This window comes from Nomascus leucogenys, chromosome 1a, assembly GCF_006542625.1.
Source record: "Nomascus leucogenys isolate Asia chromosome 1a, Asia_NLE_v1, whole genome shotgun sequence".
Lineage (NCBI taxonomy): Eukaryota > Metazoa > Chordata > Mammalia > Primates > Hylobatidae > Nomascus > Nomascus leucogenys.
The window spans coordinates 21,504,341-21,532,298 of NC_044381.1; the positions used below are offsets into that span (position 1 = coordinate 21,504,341).

General features: G+C 35.2%; 1 protein-coding gene across 9 annotated transcripts in view; it reads left to right on the forward strand.

The window, feature by feature from the left end:
• The window catches only part of FOCAD (focadhesin), a 319,501-nt gene that overhangs the window by 108,158 nt on the left and 183,385 nt on the right, over positions 1-27,958 (forward strand). For all 9 annotated transcript variants that reach the window (XM_030819707.1, XM_030819627.1, XM_030819549.1 and 6 more), the window contains 4 exons: positions 21,977-22,081; positions 22,505-22,606; positions 23,124-23,254; positions 25,164-25,290. In XM_030819707.1, coding sequence (XP_030675567.1) covers positions 21,977-22,081; positions 22,505-22,606; positions 23,124-23,254; positions 25,164-25,290 — 465 coding nt within the window. The remainder of the gene's footprint in view (positions 1-21,976; positions 22,082-22,504; positions 22,607-23,123; positions 23,255-25,163; positions 25,291-27,958) is intronic.

Here is a 27,958-nt window from a genome sequence, read left to right on the forward strand (position 1 = left end):
AGTTGAGCAGTTTTGAGTGAGTTTCTTAATTCTGAATTCTAGTTTGATGGCACTGTGTTCTGAGAGACAGTTTGTTATAATTTCTGTTCTTTTACATTTGCTGAGGAGAGCTTTACTTCCAACTATGTGGTCAATTTTGGAATAGGTGTGGTGTGGTGCTGAAAAAAATGTATATTCTGTTGATTTGGGGTGGAGAGTTCTGTAGATGTCTGTTAGGTCTGCTTGGTGCAGAGCTGAGCTCAATTCCTGGATTTCCTTGTTAACTTTATGTCTCGTTGATCTGTCTAATGTTGACAGTGGGGTGTTAAAGTCTCCCATTATTATTGTGTGGGAGTCTAAGTCCCTTTCTAGGTCTCTAAGGACTTGCTTTATGAATCTGGGTGTGCCTGTATTCGGTTCATATATATTTAGGATAGTTAGCTCTTCTTGTTGAATTGATCCCTTTACCATTATGTAATGGCCTTCTTTGTCTCTTTTGAACTTTGTTGGTTTAAAGTCTGTTTTATCAGAGACTAGGATTACAACCCCTGCCTTTTTTTGTTTTCCATTTGCTTGGTAGATCTTCCTCCATCCCTTTATTTTAAGCCTATGTGTGTCTCTGCACTTGAGATGGGTTTCCTGAATACAGCACACTGATGGGTCTTGACTCTTTATCCAATTTGCTAGTCTGTGTCTTTTAATTGGAGCATTTAGCCCATTTTCCTTTAAGGTTAATATTGTTATTTGTGAATTTGATCCTGTCATTATGATGTTAGCTGGTTATTTTGCTCGTTAGTTGATGCAGTTTCTTCCTAGCCTTGATGGTGTTTACAATTTGGCATGTTTTTGCAGTGGCTGGTACTGGTTGTTCCTTTCCATGTTTAGTGCTTCCTTCAGGAGCTGGCCTGGTGGTGACAAAATCTCTCAGCATTTGCTTGTCTGTAAAGTATTTTATTTCTCCTTTACTTATGAAGCTTAATTTGGCTGGATGTGAAATTCTGGGTTGAAAATTCTGTTCTTTAAGAATGTTAAATATTGGCTCTCACTCTCTTCTGGCTTGTAGAGTTTTTGCCGAGAGATCAGCTGTTAGTGTGATGGGCTTCCCTTTGTGTGTAACCCGACCTTTCTCTGGCTGCCCTTAACATTTTTTCCTTCATTTCAACTTTGGTGAATCTGACAATTATGTGTCTTGGAGTTGCTCTTCTCGAGGAGTATCTTTGTAGCATTCTCTGTATTTCTTGAATTTGAATGTTGGCCTGCCTTGCTAGATTGGGGAAGTTCTCCTAGATAATATCCTGCAGAGTGTTTTCCAACTTGGTTCCATTCTCCCCGTCACTTTCAGGTACACCAATCAGACGTAGATTTGGTCTTTTCACATAGTCCCATATTTCTTGGAGGCTTTGTTCGTTTCTTTTTGTTCTTTTTTCTCTAAACTTCTCTTGTCACTTCATTTCATTTATTTGGTCTTCCATCAGTGATACCCTTTCTTCCAGTTGATCGCATCAGCTACTGAGGCTTGTGCAGTCATCACGTAGTTCTTGTGCCTTGGTTTTCAGCTCCATCAGGTCCTTTAAGGACTTCTCTGCATTGGTTATTATAGTTAGCCATTCATCTAATTTTTTTTCAAGGTTTTTAACTTCTTTGCCGTGGGTTTAAACTTCCTCCTTTAGCTCGGAGTAGTTTGATCATCCGAAGCCGCCTTCTCTCAACTTGTCAAAGTCATTCTCCATCCAGCTTTGTTGGGTTGCTGGTGAGGAGCTGCATTCCTTTGGAGGAGGAGAGGCGCTCTGATTTTTAGAATTTTCAGTTTTTCTGCTGTTTTTTTTCCCCATCTTTGTGGTTTTATCTACCTTTGGTCTTTGATGATGGTGACGTACAGATGGGGTTTTGGTGTGGATGTCCTTTCTGTTTGTTAGTTTTACTTCTAACAGTCAGGACCCTCAGCTGCAGGTCTGTTGGAGTTTGCTAGAGGTCCACTCCAGACCCTGTTTGCCTGGGTATCAGCAGCGGAGGCTGCAGAACAGTGAATATTGGTGAACAGCTAATGTGACACAGCATGTTTTAATATATTCATCTAAGGTAGATAATATAGAATACAAGGTGAAAAGCCTTACATGGGATAAAGTGGGGATTTTTTAATGATTAAGTCAAATTTACAAGCAACGCCATTGAAATTAGTAATGAGAAAATTCTGTCTGACATCAGTTTTGGCCATTATCAGTTCAAGAAAAGAAATGCAATTATGTGTGTAATTAGGGCTGGTCTTGAAACCGTGATCTCAAGTGATCCACCCGCTTTGGCCTCCCAAAGTGCTGGGATTGCGGGCGTGAGTCACCACGCCCACCCTGGCATATACATTTTAATTGGAATTTAGTATACAAATACAGTTATTGAGGCACTCATAATGCATAGGGAAGAGAGGCTATACCCTGTAAAAAGTCATAATGGGCCCATTTTTTATTTTATACATGAGATTTATATGATCCTCCCTGAGTATCATTTTTTAGCAAACAGTGGAATAAAATACATATCTGGAGGTGCTGTATTAGTTCTTTACTTTGTGAACCATAGTTTCAGTAGCAGCACTTTTCTATTGTATTTCAGATTTAATTTTCTTGTTGGGGTGTTAAAGAAAGGCAGTCACACAGTCACAATTATGCTGCTATGTGATAGCTGTAATTGAAATGATGGGTTATGATTTGCTGGATTTGGTGGGAAAAGTCAACCCCTGAATGCCTCAAGTTGGACACCTGTGTTAACTCCTTTACCAGAAGTCTCGAGTGCAGTCCCTTTGTCTGTTGAGCACACAGCACTTCTACCTGACCAGTGACAGTTTTGAGCTTTTCACAATAGATGTTATAATAGACTCTTAGGCAAGTTTTCAGGACAGTTAATGTAATGAAGTTGGGCACTCAGCCGTTAATGTATTTCAAATGGGTAGACATGGCTACAACCTAAGTGGAGCCAGGCAGGTAGTTAAGAAGTGATTTGGGATGATTTCTACCTGGCAGGCTTATGGTATATTGATTGGACTTTTGGAAGCTGTGTCCTGTCATTCTTGCTTGTTACCATTTTTTTGTGAGAATGGATTACTTCTACATTGACAACAATTTGTGTATTTTTCCTTTTGTCTCTAAAGAAAACAAGCATGTAAAATATATATAACTTGAATTTTATTATATTAGAGAATCAAGTAGCACTAAAGCTGAATAAGATGAGTAAGGTCAAAGTGTCTTTACACTTCCTTTTGAAGTGTCCCATAGTTATCTTGAATGTAAGCTATCTTCAAAGGGAATTTTTAGTAGATACAATTAGATTTAGAATTCATGAAAGGAATTTCTCAAGGGAAACCATGTCTTACTTGTTTTTACCTCCTAGTAACCTTGGACAGTTCTTGGGCTTTGATATGTGTGTCGTTTACTCAATTAACACATAAATATATTAGGTGTATCTACTTTCTGTCCTACAACCAATAAACTATTTTCCAATATTGTCATATGTTATTCAGACTAATAGATGAAACACTGTAGAGTCCAGGGACAGGGTTTAAGTTAGGTTAGATTGCAGTAAAATTTCATTAAATGAAATCCTATTAATTTAGAGCTCAGGGTAATTTGATATAGGCTGAGTTAAAACATAAGCAGGTGTTGAAGCTACTGTTTTTAGGCAGTTTGAATTTGCTCATTTGCTTTAGCACAATGAATATGGTGATTTAAAATGGTCGAATTATTTATTCATTAACATATCAGCAGGGACTGGTGCTTGGTAACACTTGGCTAATTAGTTTGTTACAGTATATATGTGAAAGTAATAGAATTTTATTTCTTTAACATTTTTCTCTAATTCCATATTGCCTCCTTTCATTATTTCCAGTAGTGTGAATTATTATTAATAATAATTATCCTGGTGACATTTTACTTTATATGTATTGTGTCAAATTGTATTCAATTTTTAATGGTAGAGGTGAAGCTTGATCTGCATTAAGTGGACTTATCATGGAATTATCATTCAGCTTGAAATACTATAGATGCCTTGTTTTTAGGAAATGAGAGGATAGGTGAAAAGAAGTGGGAGGATTGCTGGAGAAAGTTGCTAGAGGGTTATGAGTGCCACAAGTGGCAGCTCCTTATCTCAAGCCTAGTGACTGGGACTTCAGCCTACCTTCTACTTGCCCCGTGTCTCTCTCTCCCCAATCCAGCTTAATGTGTATCCCTTGTAGTTGGGGTGGACAAATGGATACAGTGAATTGGTGACTGCCTGAAAAATTGAAAAGGGAGTAATGGTCTGCTTAGTTGTTTTGATAGTGGAAGTGAAGGAGAGAGTACTGCAGTATAGGGATTGGCTTATATGGCTAGAATTTGTTGAAGTAAAAGATGTGTTGGTGTTCCCTTTGACAGAACATAGGGAACATGGGCAAGAGAACTCTAGGGGAATTGTTTCAAATCTTTTATGATAGGGCTGCTTAGAGGAGTGTACAGGACTCTATTGAAAGAAGCAGGATTCCTAAGGGTTGTGGAACAGAAGAGAGCATCTCACCTGCATCAAGAGTCTAAAGAGAACTTAATCTTGCAGACTTGGGCCCTTGCTGTGGAGCAGTAGGTTAATCCCCTTGGGACCTGTTCGATATGAAGACACCCTAACTCAGTGTTGAAGGAGTGCTGACATTGCTCCCTAGGTTGAGCAGATTCAGAGATGGAAGTGGTGTGGGGAAGTCAAGCCTATCAGCATCAATTAAAGGTTGTAAGGTTAAGGGGACCCCTGAGAATTCTGTCAGTTACCATTGTGGCCCTTTGGCACAGAGATTCTGAATTTAACCTTCCTAATCTCATCAGTGTGGGAGTAAGAAATGTGGAGATAATCTCAAGTTTAGGCTTCAGTGGGCATTGATTGATAATGCTGAACCATTTACTGTAGTAGAGATTGCCAGAAGGTGGGTTCGATTCACACCTTTTCCTTTGGTTTCCACTTAAAATTTTTTTTGTGTGTTCCTGAGGTTTACAAGTAGAAGTCTCAAAATTCTCTTTGGCTTAAGCTTTCCTTGGTGATGTCATATTGTCTTTAAAATTAATCATAAATTGATGAAATATCAAGCAAAAAAGTATTTGCGATAATCAAGTATGCCCATTCTGTTCCTTTTCATGTTTTTCCCCTTTGAGACAACAGTGGAATTTCACTAGCTTGGTAGAGAATTTTTGGTGCCTGTTTTAAAGCACTCAGTGAACATTTGATGAGTTCTTAGTTACTTTTTGAAGCCAGGGAGGGTTCAGGCAATGGTCTGCAAAATTGCTGAAGAAAGTCCTGGAATCATTTTTAAAACAGTAGAAAAATGAAGAATCATGCATGCATATATTAGGTTGTCTTAAATCAAACCCTGGCTGAAGCTATAGTGACACATGCTGTTCATGAAAGACTTAATACAGTCCTTCTAATCGGATGAATTGTCTTGTTGTGCAAAAACTGTTATTACACTGTGTGTGAAACCAACCATGCTGCAGGGGGAAAAATTAAATCGCCTGACTGAGAGGTCACTGGTGAATAGTAACACAAGATCTATTACCATTATTAGAGACTCTGGAGGACATTCACCCTTTTATAGTCTTTCAACTGCTGGAATGAAATATTTTAGCGGTAAATGACACCCTTCTGGGAAATCCTTCTGAAGATTCATTCTTTGCTGCTTGCACGTAGGAAAAAAAATTGGCGGGGGTGGTGGTCACAGGGAAAAATCACATTATTCTTTTCAGATCACTTAAAAAAATTTACCTAATTTGATTTGGTTTGCTAACAATTGCCTTTAAATGTTTCCCATTACACCCTTCTTAATCTGTGTCTATTAGGACCACACTTTGTCTTTTGTAACATGTCATGCATGTTCTGTAATAGTTTCCGTAGGGAAATTCACCATAGCATGAAAGCCCAGACACCAGGGTGGATGTGGTTTATGTCGAAATCAAGATTAAGCACTTTAAGATACATGAAGTGAAAAGTCTATCTGCTTATTTTGTTTATTTTCTTTTAAGCGTCTTTGAATGCATGTAAAGAGGATTATGTGAATATATATTTTTAGTTCTGCATGGCAACCATACTGAACATTAAATATTTTAAGAAATATTTTCAGAAGTGAATGAATAACTATTGATCTGAGGTGAAGCTTTGTAACAGTTATTCAAGTGGGAACCAGAGTTCCTTTCCAATGGATTATATTCATTATAAGCTGTCAATCCGTTTATTATAGTTTATTACCACTCTGGAATTTTCTGCCTTTTTGCTATTGTGCTGTATGGTTGGGATTTGTTTTTGTGGGGACTAGGAAGAAACAAAGTGATCAGCAATAACATTGCAAATAATTTGGATAATTTTTTTTTTGTTAATTTTGAGGTCAAATACCTGACTTTCTCTTCCTTCCATTGTTTGATTTCAGCGATCTTTCCCCTGTTTCTTCTAAAGCTTTTTTGTTTTATTGCCCAAAAGATATGGAACTGTTAACAGTGATGTGAATAAGCATATAAATTCTGTTAGATTTCTCAGTGTCTGCATTTGTTACAGGTATTTTGATGGGTTCATTAAAACATATCTGTTGAAATGGGGGTTGGGAAGACGAAGGAATGGGGAAAGGGGATACATTGTCAGAAAGAATAATACATAGATATTTGAGCTTCACCTGGAAATAAAAATAATTTTGTAAAATAGGAGATGGAAACCCTTTGTCAGGTTGCTAATGAGAGGCTTGACCTAGCTGCTGCTGCAGCAGCATCTTTGGGGATGATGAGAGATGCAAAATGCACTGTTGCTAGGCAACTCTCTTGGCTGCCTTTGGAGCAGGTTCATATGTGCTAAGAGCTAATGAATCCTCATGTCTGCTCTTTGAAACTGTTCAAAAGCCAATGAAGACATACCCAGACATTTAGCATTTACAAGTACCTGGACCACTCTTGCCATGTCATTTACTCATTAAAAATTAAGTTGACCATTTAGTGTGTACCAAATATTGCTTTATTTTTCAAGGTAGTCCAAGATTTGAGCCCCAGTAAATATGTTTTCAGAAAGAAGCCCAATATAGATGACTTAGTGCTGATGGGTACTGTTTAAATTATTCTATATGAAATATTATTTTAAATTTGAATGCTTCCTGCCTCCTCAAGTGGCAAGTTTTTGGAGCCTGCCTCTTTCGGCCTCTTAGACATTTTAAAATTACACCTGCATGCTTTGTTCAGCCCAAGGTTGTTATTTCTGAAGATGCTAGGAATCTGGAACCCAGAACTAATTTCGTAGGCGACTTGTCAAAAATTCCCTCCTTCCCCCTCAAAAATTCTAGGCAGTAGCCATAAGACAAGCTACAGAACAAGAATTAAAACTTGATAAGGGGCATCCATAGATCAAATAATGAATCTAAGTACTTGTAAGATCCCACTCAACCTTTAATAATACCTTTCCCTCAGGGTCATTGTAAGGACTGAAAGATCCTGTAGATGAAAAAACATTGTAAAGTACCATGCAAATGCTAGTTTTTTACATTGAATTCCATTTATTAACAATCATCTAAATTCAAGCATTTTCTTTTACTAGATTATTAGCTATTAGGTTTATTAATATTTTGGTAATAGATGGGATGATTATAGTGGAATTTATTTGTAACAGGATTTAGCCTATACCTGTTAATATTTTGGTTGCACTAACCTGTGATTTGTTTTAGTGTCATAGCACCCAGTATAATACTGTACGATAAGAGGCATTCAAGAAAGATTTATTGTTTAAAGAAAGTTGTGTAAACCTTCTGCATAGATTAAATTGAATTGGTTTATTTCTTGTAATATTTCAAAATATATTAAGAGATTCTCTTATAATTCTACAAATATGTTTTCCTGTCTTTAAAATGAAAATAACAAAACAACCCACCTCATTAAATTCATCATGTGGATTAAATGAGATAATCCAGAGTACAGTACTGGTTTATAGTCAATGTTTGATGAAAGTTATGTATTATTAAAATTATAGTTGATTTTTATAGCTTTTTAAGTTCATTTCACAATTATTTGTCTGCTACCGTATATTCCAGGAGCAGTGCTAGACTGTTTAGCTAGATGACATGTTCCTTGCCCCTCTGGGGCTATCATCATATTTTATTCCCCAAGTGCATCAAAAAAGAGACATTAATTATTATCTGTGTGTGTGTGCGCGTGCCTGTTTTAAACAACATTTAGATGCAAAAAGGAGATGGAGAATAGTGCTGTTCAATAGAAGTAAAATATGAGCTACATACATAGGTTTAAGTTTTCTGACAGCCACATTAAAAAGTGAAAACAAATAGGTGAAATTAATTTCAACATGTTTTGTTTAACCCAGTGTATCTGAAGTATTATTTCACTATGTAATTAGCATAAAAATTATTACTGAAGTATATTATGTATATATATTTGTGCTAAGCCTCCCCAATCTGGTATGTATTTTATACCCACTGTACATCTTGATTCAGACTAGCTACATTTCAAATGCTCAGTGGCCATATAAAGCTAGTGGCTACTATGTTGAACAGTAAAGGTAGTACAAATTCCCAATGCTCACTTTTTCAATGTAAATGTAAATATGTATTTAGAAGTACTCTTAGGCTGGGTGCGGTGGTTCACGCCTGCAATCCCAGCACTTTGGGAGGCGAAGGTGGGCGGATCACTTGAGGCCAGGAGTTTGAGACCAGCCTGGCCAACACAGTGAAACCCTGTCTCTAATAAAAATAGAAAAAATTAGCTAGGCGTGGTGGTGCACACCTGTAATTCCAGCTACTTGTGAGGCTGAGGCATGAGAATTGCTTGAACCCGGGAGGCCGAGGTTGCAGTGAACTGAGATGGCACCACTGTACTCTAGGGCGACAGAGTGAGACTCTGTCTAAAAAAAAAAGAAAGAAATACTCCTTATTGGTTTTATTTAGCTGGAAATAGCCTCACAGATTCTGCAGTGGAACAGAAACCTAAAGCGATCAAGAACAAGAGTTTTTCAAATGGGGTTTTCATGGTGATACTAAGAGCACGATGGAATGTCTGGCAGGTGTCTTTTGGTGGCAGAAGTAGCCAGCCTCAATACCTATAGTTTGTTAACCTTTTCTTCCTTTTTCAGTTATTGGTAAGTTCAGTTCAGCTCACGTTTACTGAGTTCTTGTTATATTTATAGTCCTGGGTAAATACAAGAAAAATAGCAGCAGGTTTGCCACCTGTAAGGCATTCACAGGCTAGTGTGTGTGAGAATGAATAACTATGACCCTAAGTATACTGAAATAAAGGTGTGCATAAAGTTAGAGTGACAAACAGTAGTTCAAGTATTCTTTGCCTAGAAAGGGGTAGGCAATTACCTTATTATCCTTAAACATTATATTTTATGGGTGTGAATATTTTCTGTGTGTCAGTAGTTGAACTATCAGGTTGAAAACAGGAGAAACATACACAAGGTTCAGTGAGCAGGAGGAGGGAATAGATGTGCCTTGAAAAATAAGCTGATCGGGAAGGCAGGGGAGAAGCATGATTAGACTTTGTCTCCTGGCATCGACTGTCATCTTTGGGCAGGAAATCTGTCCTCTGTCTCATTCTTCCACTGAGCCTTTGCTGGGTGCTGTGGCCAGCTTAGCTACTTCCTACTCTGCTACCTAGTAGTTCTATGTCCTTTGGCCATTTAACATCCACTTTAGTCTGATCATTTTTGCTGAAAGTAATTTTTAGTAAAATAACATTTTATTTTACTGAAGTAACATTCTTTAAATCTGTAACATATAATAGTAATATGTAAAATATCCAAGCAATGAAATAGTATGTACAATGTTCATATGTTCTCCCAAAAAATGTATACACAGAAATGTACACAAAAGCATTAAGTTGCACATCTTTCTTTGTAGTTTTTTCACTCATCAAGATGTTATGGCCATTTTACCATATTTATGCAGATCTAACTTATGGTTTTTGGAGGCCGCTGGTGTTCACAGCGTATCAACAATTTAATGTATGTAACTATTTCCATATTGGTAGACTTTTAAGTTGTCCAAGGTTTTGTTGTTGTTGCATACATCTGAGGCCTTCTCTGTCATCTCAGCTTTTTAGAATAGCTTTGTCCAAAAGAACTTTCTGCTATCATGTGAATGATCTATAATTTGTGCGGTTTTATATGGTAACCACTAGCCACATGTAACTATTAAGCCCTTGAAATTTGGCTAGTGTGACTGAGGAACAGAAGTTTTAATCGTATTTAATTTTAGTTAATTCAAATTTAAATTAATCAAATTGATTAATTTAATTCAATTGATTAATCAGATTGAAACAGCCACATGTGGCTAGTGGCTACTGTATTGGGCAACCTAGCTCTAGAATCTCTCTCTTCCTCTGAACAATAAAAATCAATCACTATCTATACTGTTTATTTTGTATACCTCAAAGACTATCTTAAAATGTTTCCTTGTTTTTTTGTCTTACTTTTTGTCTATAGAAACTATTTTTTATTCTTTTAATCTTTAAAGTTGAGTTCAAGTTATTCAGTTAAGAGTGTTTGAGATTATAGTTGTGAGTTTCTTAACTAGGCTGTGAACTACTTGAGATGGGTGACCGTCTTTTGTCAGTTGTGTCATCAAAGCTTAGCACAATCCCAGTGTAGAGTTGGCCCTCACATATTTTTGATGGCTGGATATGTAACTCGCAGAAGAGTTTTCTGTTTATTATTGATGCTGGAATACTCTAGAAGTTATTCTTTTTAGAAATCCTAGAAACCATTGTTTTCTTAATTGCCACTTTCTTTTAAAGCAAAATGTGGAATGATCCTGGTTTGGGGGTCCCGAAGACGACTAACACGTTTAGTTATCCTCTAAAAGAACTCACAAGACTCAGCATAGAGCTGTAACCATGCTTAATATTTATTACAGTGAAAGGATAGAAAGCAAAATTAACAAAGGAAAAGGTTTATGAGGCAAAGTCAAGAAGACACCAAGTGCAAGCTTCCTAGAGTCCTTTCCCAGTGAAGTCACACAGAGTGTACTGAATTCCTTCAGCATTGAATTATGGCAACATGTATGGGTTCTTTGGGAAATCTGCTATTTTAGTAAACCCCAAAACATTGAATCTATCTAGCTTAGTTACATAGTTGCTTACCTAGATGAGCTATATTTAATAATATCCAATTGTTGGAGAGATTTCAAACTCCTCCTTCCAACTCTGATGTAAAACACATTACCAATGACAGACATGGTAGTAGAAATTGCACCTCATTATACATTATACTTTACTTACAGGACATTGGCTTTTAACTTTTATTTGACTAGTCAGACTGCCAAAGATTTAGAGCTCACATGGCAGAAATGTGTAACTACTTTTGTCCAAGAAGGAAATTCTATGGATACAGGAATTCAGTCACTATAGTTATCATTTATGTAAGTTTCAGAATGTTAGCAATGGATATGACTGTTGATTATATTCCTTTTTTCCCTACTGGTAGTTACATATTGGTAATGTAGCCAACCATTACATCATGATTTTAGTTTTTCTTATACTGTTTTCTAAATAAATAAGTTTTCTGACTCTGAGGGATAATATTCAGATGGCTAATGAGACTCACCTGGAAATAAAGTTTAGGCCGGGAAGGGTCGTGGTTATTTTCTTCTACATCAAACCCCTCAAGTGATACAATATTTGACTTTATCTTATTCTAGTCTTCAGTATTTCCTGTGTCTTTCCATACTTGAACCTCCTGTATTGCTGACCTTATTTTCTACATACTAGGAAATTTATACCTCAGATTCTGATGATGTTTATGTTTTTGGCATCCTAGTAACCTTTATTGGACGGGCAAATTTTTCTGATTCTAAGTTAATTTGATCAGAATATATTTTGGAGTACCTTTATTGGCAGATAGTAGTCTTTTAATACTTGTTCATAGAATCAAATAATTGCAACATTATTATAAGATCCATTTGCTTATAGAATTTGAAGAGACAAGCAAATTAGACATAATTTATACTCTAAAAGCATTTACAGTGTGCTGGGAACTAGGGACACAAAGGTGTATAAGATGTCATCCCTGTCTTTGGTATGGCTAAGTGGCAAGTACATGGGTTTTAGTGTTAGATTGCTTTGATACAGTCCTAACTTCAGTACAAGCTTCAGTTTTTCATTTGAAATGTGGTGATAATCATGATTTTCTACAAAGTGCTTAACAGAATGTTATAGTTAGTCTTCAATAAATGCTAGCTGTTGTTATTCAAGGAATCACTACAGATGAGATGCTCAAGCGGCATTGGAATAAGGCTAGAGTGATATATCACTATAGAAAGATTGTCTGGTTGGGGCCTTTGCTATTCTAGATACATTTATTTCCTTGACCTTATTTGACTCTCAAAGGTTAAACTTCAAGACTCTAGAGTACTTCTTTAATTATAATGTTAGTATATAAATATAATTTGAATCTTAAAAGAGTAAGATTATACTGTTTACCTTTTTTTTGTGATGTTGCTTACATGCCTGAAGATTCCTTATAACTGGAGGAAATAATTACCTTTTTAGCACTTCTGTCAATAAACTTCTTTCCAATGGACTATTTAAATAATAAACATCATAAGTAAAAATGTCAAGTAATTGAGGAAGGTAGAATTAAGTAATATTCAAAAGCTTAATCATTTATCATGTCATTTTTTGTAGAATGAATAAGTTTTGAAAGTCTTTTCCAATATTAAAATTATTAAGGAATTATGTTTCTGTATCTATCATGCAAGTATATTTATTCTTATATTTTATGTTTTATCTTTTCAATTTAACTGAATACACACTATTATCTTACCATTCTTTTAAAAATGGCAAACACACTTGTATATATAGAATTTAGATCAATTTTTCCTCAGGACAAGGGCTTATGCAAAGATGAGTGAATCAGCATTTGTTGAATCTAAGGCTATGAGTAAAATGTGAACTAAGAATACACTTTTGTAATTCAGGTCTAGTTTTACAAAACATGACTCTGAAAAGTTAAAAGCAGATGCTGCTTTGGAGTTTTGCCTCTCACTTCCATTGGCTGATCATATCTTGAATTATTTCATTCCACTGATAACTTTATTTTCTATTTACACTAATTTATTACTATGTATCTCATATAGTAGTAAAGTATGAGCTATCATATTTTGTAAAAAAGGAATAGTTATAAACATTATATATTGTCTCATCTTCTAACCATGATGAATAGTAACAAAGCCCTTTTTTATTTCTCATAATTTATAAGTAGATAGCACTACTTATGATTTTTATTATAGAACTGTCTGAAAAATTATGCTCTTTTTTTGCAGCCTCTTGAAGTGTTGCCAATGTGTGTGTTTTTTTCTGAATCCAGAGTTGAATTTTTATACTCTGTTTTTTATATGCTTGATTTCACTGAGATGCTGGTTTGTATCTCTCCTGCTTGTTTTTTTCTTTATGTTTTGTCCAATTTATGGGGTGAAGACTTGCATGATGGTTCTTTGTTTCTGTTGTATTATAGATGGCTTGGAATCTATCTTTGCTGTTACTCTGCCAAGGTAGAATGGAGGAGTGAACTGAGACATAAACTCCTATTCACATTTTGCCATCATCTAACTTTGTGGTCTTTTTGGGCCTCAGTTTAATCTTTGGTAAAATAAAGTTGTTAAACTAAATGAAGTTTATAAGATATCTTCTGACTCTTAAAAAACAATCCCAGGATTTTTTGTGTATGGTAAACACATAACATGAAATCTACCTTAAAAAATTCTAATTGTACTGTACAGTATTGTTAAGTATATGAATATTTTTGTACGGTGGATCTCTAGAACTTTTTTTATTTTGCATGACTGAAACTCTATAATCATTGAACAGTAGCTCCCCACTTCTCCCTCCCCGACTGTCTGGCATCCACCATTCTACTTTCTGTTCTAAGAGTTTGACTAATTTAGATACTTCATATAAGTGGAATAATGCAGTATTCATCCTTCTGTGGCTTTTTTCACTTAGCATTGTGTCCCCAAGGTTCATCTAAGTTGTAGTATATGATAGAATTTTTCTTTTTAAAGACTAAATAATACTCCATTGTATGCATATACCACACTGTGTGTATCCATTCATCCTGCGATGGACATTTAGGTTGTTTCCATCTCTTGACTATTATGAATAATGTGGAAATGAATGTGGGAATGTGAATATGTCCTCAAAATCCTGATTTCAGTTCTTTTGCATAAACAACCTCAAGATCGATCATAGAGTAGATTAAAAAAAATTTTTTGTGAGGAACCTTCATGCTGTTTCCCATAGTGGTCACACCTTTTTACATTCCCACCAATAGTGCACAGATGTTCTAATTTCTTCACATCCTTGTCAACACTTCTGATTTTTTTTATAATGTTAATCCCACCAGGTATGAGGTGACATCTCATTGTGGTTCTAATTTGTGTTTGGAAAGGGTACTTAGTGTGATTTCAGTCTTAAATTTGTTAAGACTTGTTTTGTGATCTCACATGTGATGCATCCTAGAGAATGTTCTGTGTGCACCTGAGAGAGAACATGCTGTTGCTGTTGGGTAGAACGTTCTACGTGAGTTTATTAGGACCATTTGGTCTATAGTGTTGTTCAAGTCATCTGTTTTCTTATTGATCTTCTGTCTGGATGTTCTATCCATTATTTAAGATAGGATATTGAAATCATCTACTATTACTGTATTGCTTTCTATTTTCCCCTTTGGTTCTGTCAATGTTTGCTTTATATATCTGGGTGCTATGATGTTGGTTGCATATATATATGTATATATAATTATCGTATTGTCCTGGTGAATTGGCCCATTTATCATTATATAATGTCCTTCTTTCTCTCTTGTGACGATTTTTGATACGGACAACCTTGCTGTCTTTTGGTTACCATTTGTATTAAATATCCTTTCACTTTTAGCCTATGTGTGTCCTTAAATCTAAAGTGAGTCTTTTGTAGACGTTATTATAGTGGGATCTTGTTTGGGTTTTCAAAGTCCGTTTAGCCACTGTATGCCTTTTGATTGAGCAGTTTAATCCATTTACATTGAAAGTACTTAGTGGTAGGAAAGGACTTACTATTGCCATTTTGTTAATTGTTTTTTGTCTGTCTTATATAGCATTTTTTTGGTCCCTTGTTTCTTCTCTTGCTGTCTTCTTTTATGTTTCATTGATTTGGTAGTGACACTTTGATTCCTCACTCATTTTCTTTTCTTTCTTTTTTTTTTTTTTTTTTTTTTTTTTTTTTTTTTTTTTTTTTTTTTTGAGATGAAGTCTCGCTCTGTCGCCCAGGCTGGAGTGTGGTGGCACAATCTTGGCTCACTGGAACCTCTGCCTCCCAGGTTCAAGTGATTCTCCTGCCTCAGCCTCCTAAGTAGCCGGGATTACATGTATGTGCCACCAATGCCCGGCTAATTTTTGTATTTTTAGTAGAGACGGGATTTCACCATGTTGACCAGGCTGGTCTTGAACTCCTGCCCTCAAGTGATCCACCCACCTTTGGCCTCCCAAAGTACTGAGATTACAGGCATGAGCTACCACACCCAGCCACTCATTTTCTTATGTGCATGTTCTATGTGTATTTTTTAATGGTTGCCATGGGACTTACATCAGTATCTAACAATATTTTAAGCTGATAACAAGTTACATATACTTCAATCACATAAACTACTCTTTTACTTCTCCCTCCTTTTTATGTTACCAGTGTCACAAATTACATCTTTTTAATAAAGTTCATCCATTTACATGGTTTTTAAGTTATTTATACTTTTGCCTTCCAAACCCTATACCAGAATTAAAAGTGCTTCATGAACCACTGTTACAATATTATAGGATTCTTTATTTATGTATTACCAGTAAACTTTATATTTCCATATGCTTTCAAGTTTCTGTCTGGAGTCCTTCTGTTTCACCTTGCAGGACTACTTTTAGTATTTTTTGTAAGGCATGTTTAGTGGTGATGAACTCTCAGCTTTTGTTTATCTGGAAATATCATTACTTCTCTTTCTTTTTTTTTTTTTTTTTTTGAGACAGAGTCTCGCTTTGTCGCCCAGGCTGGAGTGCAGTGGCACAACCTCAGCTTGCTGCACCCTCTGCCTCCTGGTTCAAGCAATTCTCGTGCCTTAGCCTCCTAAGTAGCTGAGATTACAGACATGCACCACCATACCCGGCTAATTTTTGTATTTTTTTTTTTTTTAGTATAGATGGGGTTTCACCATGTTGGCCCAATTGGTCTCAAATTCCTGATCTCAGGTGATCCTACCGCCTCGGCCTCCCAAAGTGTTGGGATTACAGGCACGAGCCGCTGCACCTGGCCTCTCCTTCATTTTTGAAGGATAGTTTTACCGGATATAGTATCCAGTATCTTGGCTGGCAGTACCTACCCACCCACCCCTGCCCACTCCTTTTAGCACTTTGAATATATTATTTCACTCCCTTCTTGCTGGCAAGATTTCTGCTAAGAAATCTAGTCATAGTCTTATAGGGGCTCCCATAACAGTCCCATGATTATAAATTAATTTGTTTATCAAGGAACTTAAACTCTGGAGGAGGGAAGAGAAAGCATTGAGTTATATGAAGCCAGATCTAGAGACAGTCAATTATAGGACACTTCCCAGCTTCTTTTATATTAAAGGCAAAATCTGAGCATTCATTGTATTTTCAGCCTCTGAAGGGTGTAAGATTCAAGATTAGGAGGATCAAGAGCTGATAATTACATCTCAAGTAAATACATATTCACAAGGAAATATTTAATTAATAATAATAAAAAATTAGTCCATCCTTTATGCAAAAAATATTTTCCACAGATGTCTATTTAATTTGGGCTATTATGCCTTGAGACCTGTATTCAGTCTAAGATTATTTACTGTAAACATTTCCTTCTTTGTTTATTTCTGAACTGACCAGAGGAAAAGACACACCCTTACATACTTTTTTTAGGGCCAAGTCTCATAAAGGAACTATGTATTCTTAGACATAAATACAGTACTTTATTTCTCTCCTGACAGTATAATTACAACATTTGTTTAAAAGTCATACAACTAAATACACTAGTTTATAAAATGTCACTAAATATACTCATTGCCCTTCTAAAAACTAGGAATCTGTCATTGTGTCTTGGTAGAAATCTTTCTAGAAGGGGATAATGCATTGAGATCAGTGTAAGCCAATTTAAGATAACTTTCTGTTTTTAATTAAAATGGGAACTGAAAAGTCAGTTCAAAAATTTGTCTCCTTTCATTTGCCCAAAGTGAGAGTGATAGAATTCCTGTTCCAATCAAGTCTCTGCACTTGTTAAAAACATCATACATTTTGGCTGTCTGTTGTGAGATCATAGGTGTTACATGCACAGCTCCACATGCTGCTGTGGCATATCCTGGTCAGTGTCATTAATGAATTAATGTTTAATTGTCAATGTCTTGGTGTAAAGTTAAGAGGATTTTTTTCCTTTTTGAAATTGAATTAAAATAGATGTCTTCTAAGTTTAGAAGGAACAGTCTTTCTTTTTTTTTTTCTCATAGTGTTTTTTTTTAATTATTATACTTTAGGTTTTAGGGTACATGTGCACAATGTGCAGGTTTGTTACATATGTATCCATGTGCCATTTTATTTTGCTGCACCCATTAACTCGTCATTTAGCATTAGGTACATCTCCTAATGCTGTCCCTCCCCCCTCCCCCAACCCTACAACAGTCCCCAGAGTGTGATGTTCCCCTTCCTGTGTCCATGAGTTCTCATTGTTCAATTCCCACCGATGAGTGAGAACAGGTGGTGTTTGATTTTTTGTCCTTGCGATAGTTTTCTGAGAATGATGTTTTCCAGTTTCATCCATGTCCCTACAAAGGACATGAACTCATCATTTTTCATGGCTGCATAGTATTCCATGGTGTATATGTGCCACATTTTCTTAATCCATTCTATCGTTGTTGGACATTTGGGTTGGTTCCAAGTCTTTGCTATTGTGAATAGTGCCGCAATAAACATACGTGTGCATGTGCATGTGTCTTTATAGCAGCATGATTTATAGTCCTTTGGGTATATACCCAGTAATGGGATGGCTGGGTCAAATGGTATTTCTAGCTTTAGATCCCTGAGGAATCGCCACACTGGCTTCCACAATGGTTGAACTAGTTTACAGTCCCACCAACAGTGTAAAAGTGTTCCTATTTCTCCACATCCTCTCCAGCACCTGTTTCCTGACTTTTTAATGATGGCCATTCTAACTGGTGTGAGATGGTATCTCACTGTGGTTTTGATTTGCATTTCTCTGATGGCCAGTGATGATGAGCATTTCTTCATGTGTTTTTTGGCTTTTGAGAAGTGTCTGTTCATGTCCTTCGCCCACTTTTTGATGGGGTTGTTTTTTTCTTGTAAATTTGTTTGAGTTCATTGTAGATTCTGGATATTATCCCTTTGTCAGATGAGTAGGTTGCAAAAATTTTCTCCCATGTTGTAGGTTGCCTGTTCACTCTGATGGTAGTTTCTTTTGCTGTGCAGAAGCTCTTTAGTTTAATGAGATCCCATTTGTCAATTTTGGCTTTTGTTGCCATTGCTTTTGGTGTTTTAGACATGAAGTCCTTGCCCACGCCTATGTCCTGAATGGTATTGCCTAGGTTTTCTTGTAGGATTTTAATGGTTTTAGGTCTAACATTTAAGTCTTTAATCCATCTTGAATTAATAACAGTCTTTCTAAGAATAGAACAGATAGAGAAAATTAACAAATACAGTGGGCCCTTGATATCAGCTGGTTTTTCATCTGTGGATTCACCAACTGCAGACAGCATATTTGGGGAAGAAAATAAAAATAAGAATTTAGCAATAAAGATAATATGAATAAACAATGTAGTACAACAACTATTTACATAGCATTTACATTGTTTTAGGTATTATAAATAGTGTAGAAATGATTTAAAGTGTATGGAAGGATGTGCATAGGTTGTATACAAATACTATGCCATTTTATATAAGATGCTTGAGCATTTCTGGATTTTGCTATCCATGGAATGTGGTGTGCGTATCTGTGTGTCTGACCATCCTGGAACCAATCCCTGTAGATACTGAGGAATGACTGCTGGACAACAAACTTTTGAAATGTAGCATATGGCAAATAAAATTTTTTGGCATTACAGTTTGTGCTATCAAGTGAGTGCTTTGCTTATAGTAGATATTTACCAAATAATTTTGAATTGAATTTAAAAAAACCATTAAAATATAATTTACATCTCATATAATTCATCCATTTGAAGTGTACAATTCAATGGCTTTTATTATATTTACAGAGTTTTGTAAACATTACTACAACCAATTTGAGAACATTTCATTACCCCCGAAAGAAACCCCATGCCCATAAGATGTCACTGCCTGTTTCACCCTCCCTGACCACCCCCTGCTTCTTACTTCCCCTATCCTAGACAACCACTAATCTACTTTCTGTTTCTACAGATTTGCCTATTCTGGGCATTCTTCTCATATAAATGAAGTCATACAACATGAGGCCTTTTGTGGCTGTTTTTTTTTCTCTTACCATAATGTTTTCAAGGTTCATCCATGTTGTAGCATGTATCAGTACTTCCTTTATTTTTATGGCTGAATAATATCCTGTTCTGTGGTTATATTGTATTTTGTTTATTTATTTGTCAGTTGATGGGCATTGGGTTGTTCTGGGCATTCTACTCATATAAATGAGATCATATAACATGAAGCCTTTTGTGGCTTTTTTTTCTCTTAGCATAATGTTTTCAAGGTTCATCCGTGTTGTAGCATGTATCAGTACTTCATTTATTTTTATGGCTGAATAATATCCCATTTTATGGTTATACTGTATTTTGTTTATTCATCAGTTGATGGGCATTGGGTTATTTCCACTTTTTGGCCATTGTAAATAATGCTGTTCTGAAAATTTATTTACAAGATTTTGTGTGTACACATGTGTTCTTTTTTCTTAAGTAGATAACTACGAATAGAATTGCTAGATCACATGGTAATTCTATGTTTACCTATTTAAGAAATTGATAGAATGTTTTCCAAAGGGACTGAACTACTTTACATTACCACGAGCAGTGTACAAGGTTTCCAATTTCTTCCCATACTCGGCAACACTTGTTATTGTCCATCTTTTGATGATAGCTTTTGCATCATGTGTAAGGTGGTATCTCATGGTTTTGATTTGCATTCCATAACATCTCATGAAATTGAGCATATTTTCCTATATTGGCCATTTGTTTATCATCTTTCGAGAAAGGTGTATTCAGATCCTTTGCCTATTTTAAAACCTTTTTTTTGGGTAAATTATTGGGTTTTAAGAGTTCTTTATATAGTCTAGGTACAAATCTCTTATTAGCTATATGGTTTGCAAATATTCTTTCCTGTTGTGTACATTGTCCTTTCACTTTCTTTATGGTGTCTTTTGATGGACAAGCATTTTTACGTTGATGAAATTCATTTTTCCTTTTGTGGCCTGTACTTTTGGTGTCATGTCTAAGAGCTTAGTCTACCCCAATGTTACAAAGACTTAATCCTATATTTTCTTTAAGAATTTTATAGTTTTAGCTCTTACATTTAGTTCTAAAATCCATTTTGAGTTAATTTTTACATGTTGTGTGAGAAAGGGGTCCAACTTGATTCTTTTGCATGTGGATATCCAGTTGTTGAATTCCAGCACTATCCCTCCAAGAGACTCTTCTTTCCTTATTGTTTTTTTCTGGGGATCCTTGTCAAAAACCATTCGATTATAAATATAAGTATTCCTTTCTGGACTCTGAATTCTATTTCATTGATTTGTCTTTCTAATCTTAGGCCATTACCATACTGTTTTGATTACCTTAGCTTTGTGGTAAATTTGGAAGTGAGAAGTTTGAGTCCTCAAACTTTGTTTTTCTTGTTCAGGATTATTTTGGGTATTTAGGGTTCCTTGCTTTTACACATGCATTTACGATCAGCCTCTCAATTTTTGCAAAGAAGCCAGCTGGAATTTTGGTAAAGATTGCATTTAATTTCAAGATCAATTTGGGAAATAATGATGTCTTAACAATGTTACATCTTCTGATCCATGAATGTATTTCTTTTCACATTTTATTATGTCATGCACAGAGATTGAAATGAGGACTTAGAGGGTAATTTTTGTCCATTGGCTCTTTTATAGTATATTGACTTCAATTACTTCTTATTGGAGTAACCTACTTGAATGTTTCATTATGTGAAATTTTATTGTTTACATATCTTAAGTGTTGGCTGTTCATTAGAACTTTACATTTCTTTGAGGCAGGATATATCTTCTTATTTCTTTGAGACAGGGTCTTGGTCTGTCATCTAGGCTGGAGTGCAGTGGTGCAATCATGGCTCAGTGCCACATTGAGCTCCCAGTGTTAAGTGATCCTCCCACCTTACCCTCCCAAGTAGCTGGGGCTGCAGGTGTGCACTACCATGCCCAGTTAATTTAAAAATTTTTTGTAGAGACAGGGTCTTCCTGTGTTGCCCAGGCTGGTCTTGAACTCTTCAACTGAAGCAATCCTCCTGCCTTGGATTCTCAAAATGCTGGGATTACGGGTGTGAGCCACCATGCTTGGCAAGGCAGGGTGTATCTTAACTACTATTGTATTTCTCAGGGGTGATGTTATAGTTATTCAATAAAAGCACTTTTTGATTGGTGTTTGGCAGCTAATTATAAAAGTGGTAGAATACTTGTGGGTTGGGGGGAGGGGGGAGGGACAGCATTAGGAGATATACCTAATGCTAAATGACGAGTTAATGGATGCAGCAAACCAACACGGCACATGGATACATATGTAACAAAACTGCACATTGTGCACATGTACCCTAAAACCTAAAGTATAAAAAAAAACAAACTAGTGATACTATGAAATTATCATTAGCAAGTAATAGCTAACTGATATATTCTAAGTCTTCCGATTCATTCATATTCATATTATTCGTCTGGAAAAAAAGAGATAAATATTCCATTATATATTACTTTTTTGTAACAAGGTATATTTAATATATTTTAAAAATTCATTTTAGGTGCCAAATCTGATTCCAGTTTTGATGTTCAAATTGGGAAGACCACTGGAACCTATATTATATAATGATATATTGTATACTTTACCTAAGCTTGGTGTTCACAAGGTTAGTATGTTAATTAATTTAGTTGGGGAAAAAAGTGCCTCATGAATAATACATTGAATTCTTTTTGGTATTATGAAATTTTAAGCCCTAAATTTTGCCATAATCACTACTTCTCTTGTTGAGCTAGGAGGTCATATCTAAAGACAAAAGTATTTATTACAATACTTAATAATTAATTGTTTTAAATTACTTAGTATCCAAGTTTTCACTTTGGCTATTCTCTGAGATTAGGTCCTTATATCCCCAGGATTGTTATGTAGCCCCTCCACCGCTATTTTTCATCCTCTAAGAAGGTGGGTAATATTGCAGCAAGCTTTCTTCTCAGTCTTCATTTTATAACAAGGGTTATAAAAATGCTTTTGGTAACCTCGAGGTTGTCTGCATTCAAGTTTATGCAACTAGAGTTTCTTCAATATTTTCTAGGTGTGTATAGGACAAATTCTACGAGTAATACAACTACTTGGAACCACACCACGACTAAGAGCGGTCACTTTGCGCTTGCTGACATCTTTGTGGGAAAAGCAGGTAATTTCAGATATACACTTGCATGAGTATTAAATATACTCCTTTCACTGAAGGAAAATAATTATTTCATATATGGCAATGCTTTGGTTTAGTGGTATTAATGAGTGGCATCAATGATTGCATTGAAAAAGTTTTGATTTATTGTGATGTATTTGCAATGCAGTTAGTTGTGATTAACTTTCAGAGAAATTGAGAATATAAAATCTTATTTATTTCTGAAATGTATCTTTCCATTTGCTTGAGAAAGTAATGGAAATATAGTTATAAATGATTAGAGCCTTTGTAATTAGGGTGAGATTTAGCCACTTTCTTCTTGTTTTATGAAATTAACAGTACATTGGTGTATAAGAAAATCCCCAGTAATCACTATAGCAATCTTCTGTGCTGATTAGAAGAACTACACTATAATTTGCAATGTAACTGGAGGATTTGGAGGTGAAAATGCTTCATAAAAGGAAGATAATGATTATTCAACTCAAGTTGGGAAGCTACCTTTTTTGTAAAATTGCCTTCGTAGGACCGAGTCTATCCTGAACTGCAGCGTTTCATGGCTGTGTCTGATGTACCTTCTCTTTCGGTGGGCAAGGAAGTCCAATGGGAGAAACTGATTGCAAAAGCAGCATCAATCAGAGATATATGTAAGCAGAGGTATGATGTCATTAACTCTTAGGAATGTATATCATGATATATTATTTTGTATTTAATTTTTTAATTGCAAGCAAGAGGCAAGAAAAGATAGGCAGAGGATATATAAGTACTAATAATTTTTTAACTTAAGTTTTCTCATTATAAAATGTAATAATATTGAACAATAGCTTTGAGAAGTGTGTCTTTCCTTTTCAGGACTAGTCTTGTATCTAGGTTTGTAGGAGATTTATATCCTTTTCTGATTAATAATATTGCAGTAAAACATGTGATGTTATGTTTTCTCTTTTTCTGTAAATGAATCTCTGAAAACTACACAGTAGAGTGTTGTCATAAACTATTCTTTCTTATATTCTCCCTTTGTTTAAGTAGGGAGATAAGTAGTTTTAATGGGGAGACCTTATTTTTGACTTATTGCATGGAATTATTTGTAATTATAACAAGGAAGAAAATGATGATGAATTTTTATGTGTACTGTAAGCTTTTAGGAAAACATAAAGAAATTAGGAAGATGACTCTGCTGTTCTAGATTATGGATTAATAAACAGGGTAGAGGTGACAAGACTGAAATAATACAAGTCAAGCTCTACCATATCAAAATTTTTTTTCTCGCATGTGGTAAGATAAAAATGTTTACAGAGGAAATAGACTTGATGCATTTGAAACTGTAGTCCTGCAGTTTCATTTGTTGATCAGCCACTGCATTGAATTCCTGGTAACATCATTGTCACTTTTGTTAATGACAGCAGTGTGAATGCTACTTTCTGAAGCTGTGCGATGGGTTGGCCCAGATGCTGATAACATGGATGATTCCTGTTTCAAGTAAAATTTGGATCAGAATATACAGAAGCTAAGCCCTAGCAATTTTACCTCTTTTCTAAGCTTCCATCTTTTAACAACACAAAATGACCTTAGTGTAAAAGTTACCAAAAAAAAAAAAAGGAGTTACATGTGTGTAACCCAAGAATTGGAAGTCTGAATTTTGTTGAGCTATTGGCATGGAAAAAAATTCAGAGATAAAAGTTATTGGCTGACATTCTTATTCTATATAATTAAAGCTGAGGCTCAGGATAGACTGAATATCAGACCAGATCAGTCTACTGATAACTTATTCAGTGTTCCTTTCCGTTACTACCTCCAGATCTGTCAAATTTTTTCATTTTGGAAAATTATTTCCATTTGTGGGACAGTGAAACAATAGATTTCTGACAGGCAATTTCATCAATTTACATTTTGTTAATTAAAGAAAAGATATTATTGAAAGGTAACAAGGAATTCAGGGAATAGACTTGCATAACTATGAAATTAATGGTATTCTGGGGATAGCACAATATATGTGGATTAGAAAGGAGAGGAAGGGGAGGAGGATGAGTGAATGAATTTAGCACAGTGCCTGGCATGAGATAGGAGCTCAGTCGGTTATAGTATTATAATTTTTATCCTTATTATCATTATTATGATAGGTGTAACCACCCTAGTAAGTATTTCTACTACCACAAATCATCTTCTGTTTTCAAATTCCTGCTTTTGTAATGAGTATCTGGTACTATCAGGCAAGAATAGCTCTATCTTTACTAATAATCTCATTTAGGTAATTCAGTTCTTTTTACCATTATTACAGCCTTGAGTTTTTCTCAATTCAGACAATAGGATTTGTGATTTAGGGTGAATGAAATTTGTTAAAAAGTGTCTTTTTCGGGTTATTTCTATATGAAAATGAGCATAAAATTATAGCAGAAAATGATCATGATGCACATTTTTGAAGAAAAAACATGGTGTTAATATTTGAGGGTCACCATTTAGTGGCACAAGAGTATAGAAAATGATGGATGCTTTTTGTTTAGGCAAAAGATCTGGGAGTGATAACTGCATTTTAGCATTAATTTTGCTTTTAAACTTTCATTTCTTGTAGGCCATATCAACATGGTGCAGATATGTTGGCAGCTATTTCTCAGGTGTTGAATGAATGCACCAAGCCTGATCAAGCTACTCCAGCAGCCTTGGTATTACAAGGTCTTCATGCACTCTGTCAAGCTGAGGTAGGCATTTTTAAGTTGCTTCGGATAATTTTGAAGAAAATCTTTTATAAGGCAGAATGGGTACAAGAATGTAAGATTAGATTCAAATAACTGAAAGTCTGAGTGTTCGTTCCCCGTGATTTTTTTCTTGGAAAAGTGAAGCAAGACCTACTTTACAAATTCTTTCTAGAAGGAAATCTTGAAACATCCAGTCATGTAGGTATTCTCTAGAGATCGAAGAAAACCAGACTTAAGGTTTTTCTTTGTTCTTATTTATTTTTGTTAAGACAAAAGGGAAAGTTATGCCTATAGGAGAACTCTAGAATATAGTTGCTTCTTAATTTTGTGATTAGAGAGCTTTAGAAACAGGTGAGGTGAAGAAATTGTCGTGGGCCAGTGGCACTTTTATAGCTAAAAGATTGGGAAAGAACCATTCATTCCTAGTGATTAGATTGAGTAGGGTGGGTAAATGTTAGAAATAAACTCGTAAATCATTTTCTGAACTTTAGACTGTTCCCAGAATTATAACACAGCAGAGAGAATCTACTGTTTTAGAGAAATGTTTTAGAGAAATGTGGTAATTGCACCAAAGATCGTTTATCGACCTAACCAAAGTTTTTGACTTAGTGAACATGTATACCCAATTGTAGTTTTTTAGTGAATGAGACTAAGTAGAATTCTCCCACCTTAAGGTTATGGTTAGTTATGGTTGATAATGATAGTAATGAATATAATGATATGATAATATAAGTGACAGCCATATTGCTCGTGTTCTTGGGCTAAGCACTTTTTATGTATTTTTCTTAACAACTCTGCAGTATAGGGATTAACACCATTTTACAGATGAGGAAGATAGACCCCAGAGAGAGGTTAGATATTTACTCAGGATCTTGGTATGAGAATACACTTCTATTCTTTTTGGTGAACACTCATTTCAGCAGGCAGTGAACATCATTGCTGTTTAAAAAGTGATGTGTGGTAAGGACAATACTTTCACATCATGTGCCCAATATTTGGAAAAGTTGTTAGAACTTAATGGCAAGGGGCTATTATAGCAGGAGAATACCACACATGCCCAAGGACATTTGATTTTACTGCTTCTATCAGTTATCTGAGATTGGGAAATACCTCTTTAATAGTTATATTACTTTCATAATAAGTAATCCTAAAATCTATTTTTAAACCAGTTTTGAGAGAAGAAAGAATTCTAAACTTTCACCTCCAAAAGGTGACCATTTTTACTGTTTTGTAGTATTTCCTTTTCATTATTTTTTCCTAACAGGCATCAACTCATTTCTGAAATTAACATTTTTTTCTTATAATAAATAGTAATTTAGCCTTATTGCTTTTATGATTCTATTGTTTTCTCTGCCCATCCCCTCCTGTTACTGTAATGCTTATTAATTCGTAAGAAATACCCTGAGTTTGGCACTGACTTTCCTCATTCCATTTCTCTAAGACATCATCATTAACTGTGGTTAGTACTGAAGATAAAGCACCTTTGTTTTTAGGCACTAGTGTACATAATATATATCAGTTGTTCTATGTGTCCTTTGACTAATTTAGTTAGCTTCTCTGAACCTTTGTTCCTTCAAATGAGGATAAAATAAGATTATACACAGAAAAGACCTAGTGTAATATCTGCTCACATAGGTATTAATAAATAATAAAACAATACCGCTAATTAGTTAAGTTCATTTTATTAGAAAAAGAATGCTTATTTTCTTACCTCTTGTTTTTCATCTGTTCATTCTTGTCTAGAAAGTAAATTATTTTACTGATGCTTACTAAAGCAAACTATTTTATTGGTGCTTACTAAGTGTTATATACCAGTTTTCTTTATAGATATTACCAATGTCCAGAATTGTGGAATTCGTTGAAAGTGACCACATTACTGTTAATTTTGGTGATATATTTTTTTTTAATGTTTGGTAATGAATAGCTTTGTGTTTATCTAAATAAGTAGATGTAATCTATTTTCCTTTGAGGCTTGATGATGGTAGTAATATATTTTTCTGTTTTGTTTAAGGCCTTCCAAGCTTTGTGTGTGTGTGTGTGTGTGTGTGTTCATTTTTTGTGAAGCTGCTGCTATGTCCTGTGATGTGTGTTACAGTCATAAAGTATAGTATTCACCAGCTCTTGCCAGGCCACATTTACTAACTGGGGGCTCATCTTTTGTTTTGTGTCCAGAGTGCTATTCACAGAGGTCAGCTTGCATTCTGTGAAGCCAGTTATTTTGTTTTCTAATCGATATCATGTGTGAAGCGTGATGTAGCCAAGGTTTCAAGAAGGAAAACATTCAGCGTAGTTATAAATCCATTTCCTGGTGGCATTTGGTAATGATTTGTCTATCTGTTACTCTTTAGATACTTAACTATCAAATATAACTAGGTATATAGAAAGACAGCCTAATTTGGTGAAATAAAACAAATTAATAAAGATAAGAGAATAAATTGAATAATTCTATCTTTAAGAAAATACCTTAGTTGGAAAGGTACCCAGAATTGGATTTTGTAGGGCTTTCCCAACTTTGCCTTTGTAAAATAAGTAGTGCTTTTTTCCCCCTTAGGTTTGAAAGTGAACTCTTTCATCTTGAAAGTTATAATCATGAAATTCTTTTATCTTTGCTTGCATCAGATTAAGTTTAGAATTATTGCTGCTTAATTATTTATCCTAGACATCAATCAAA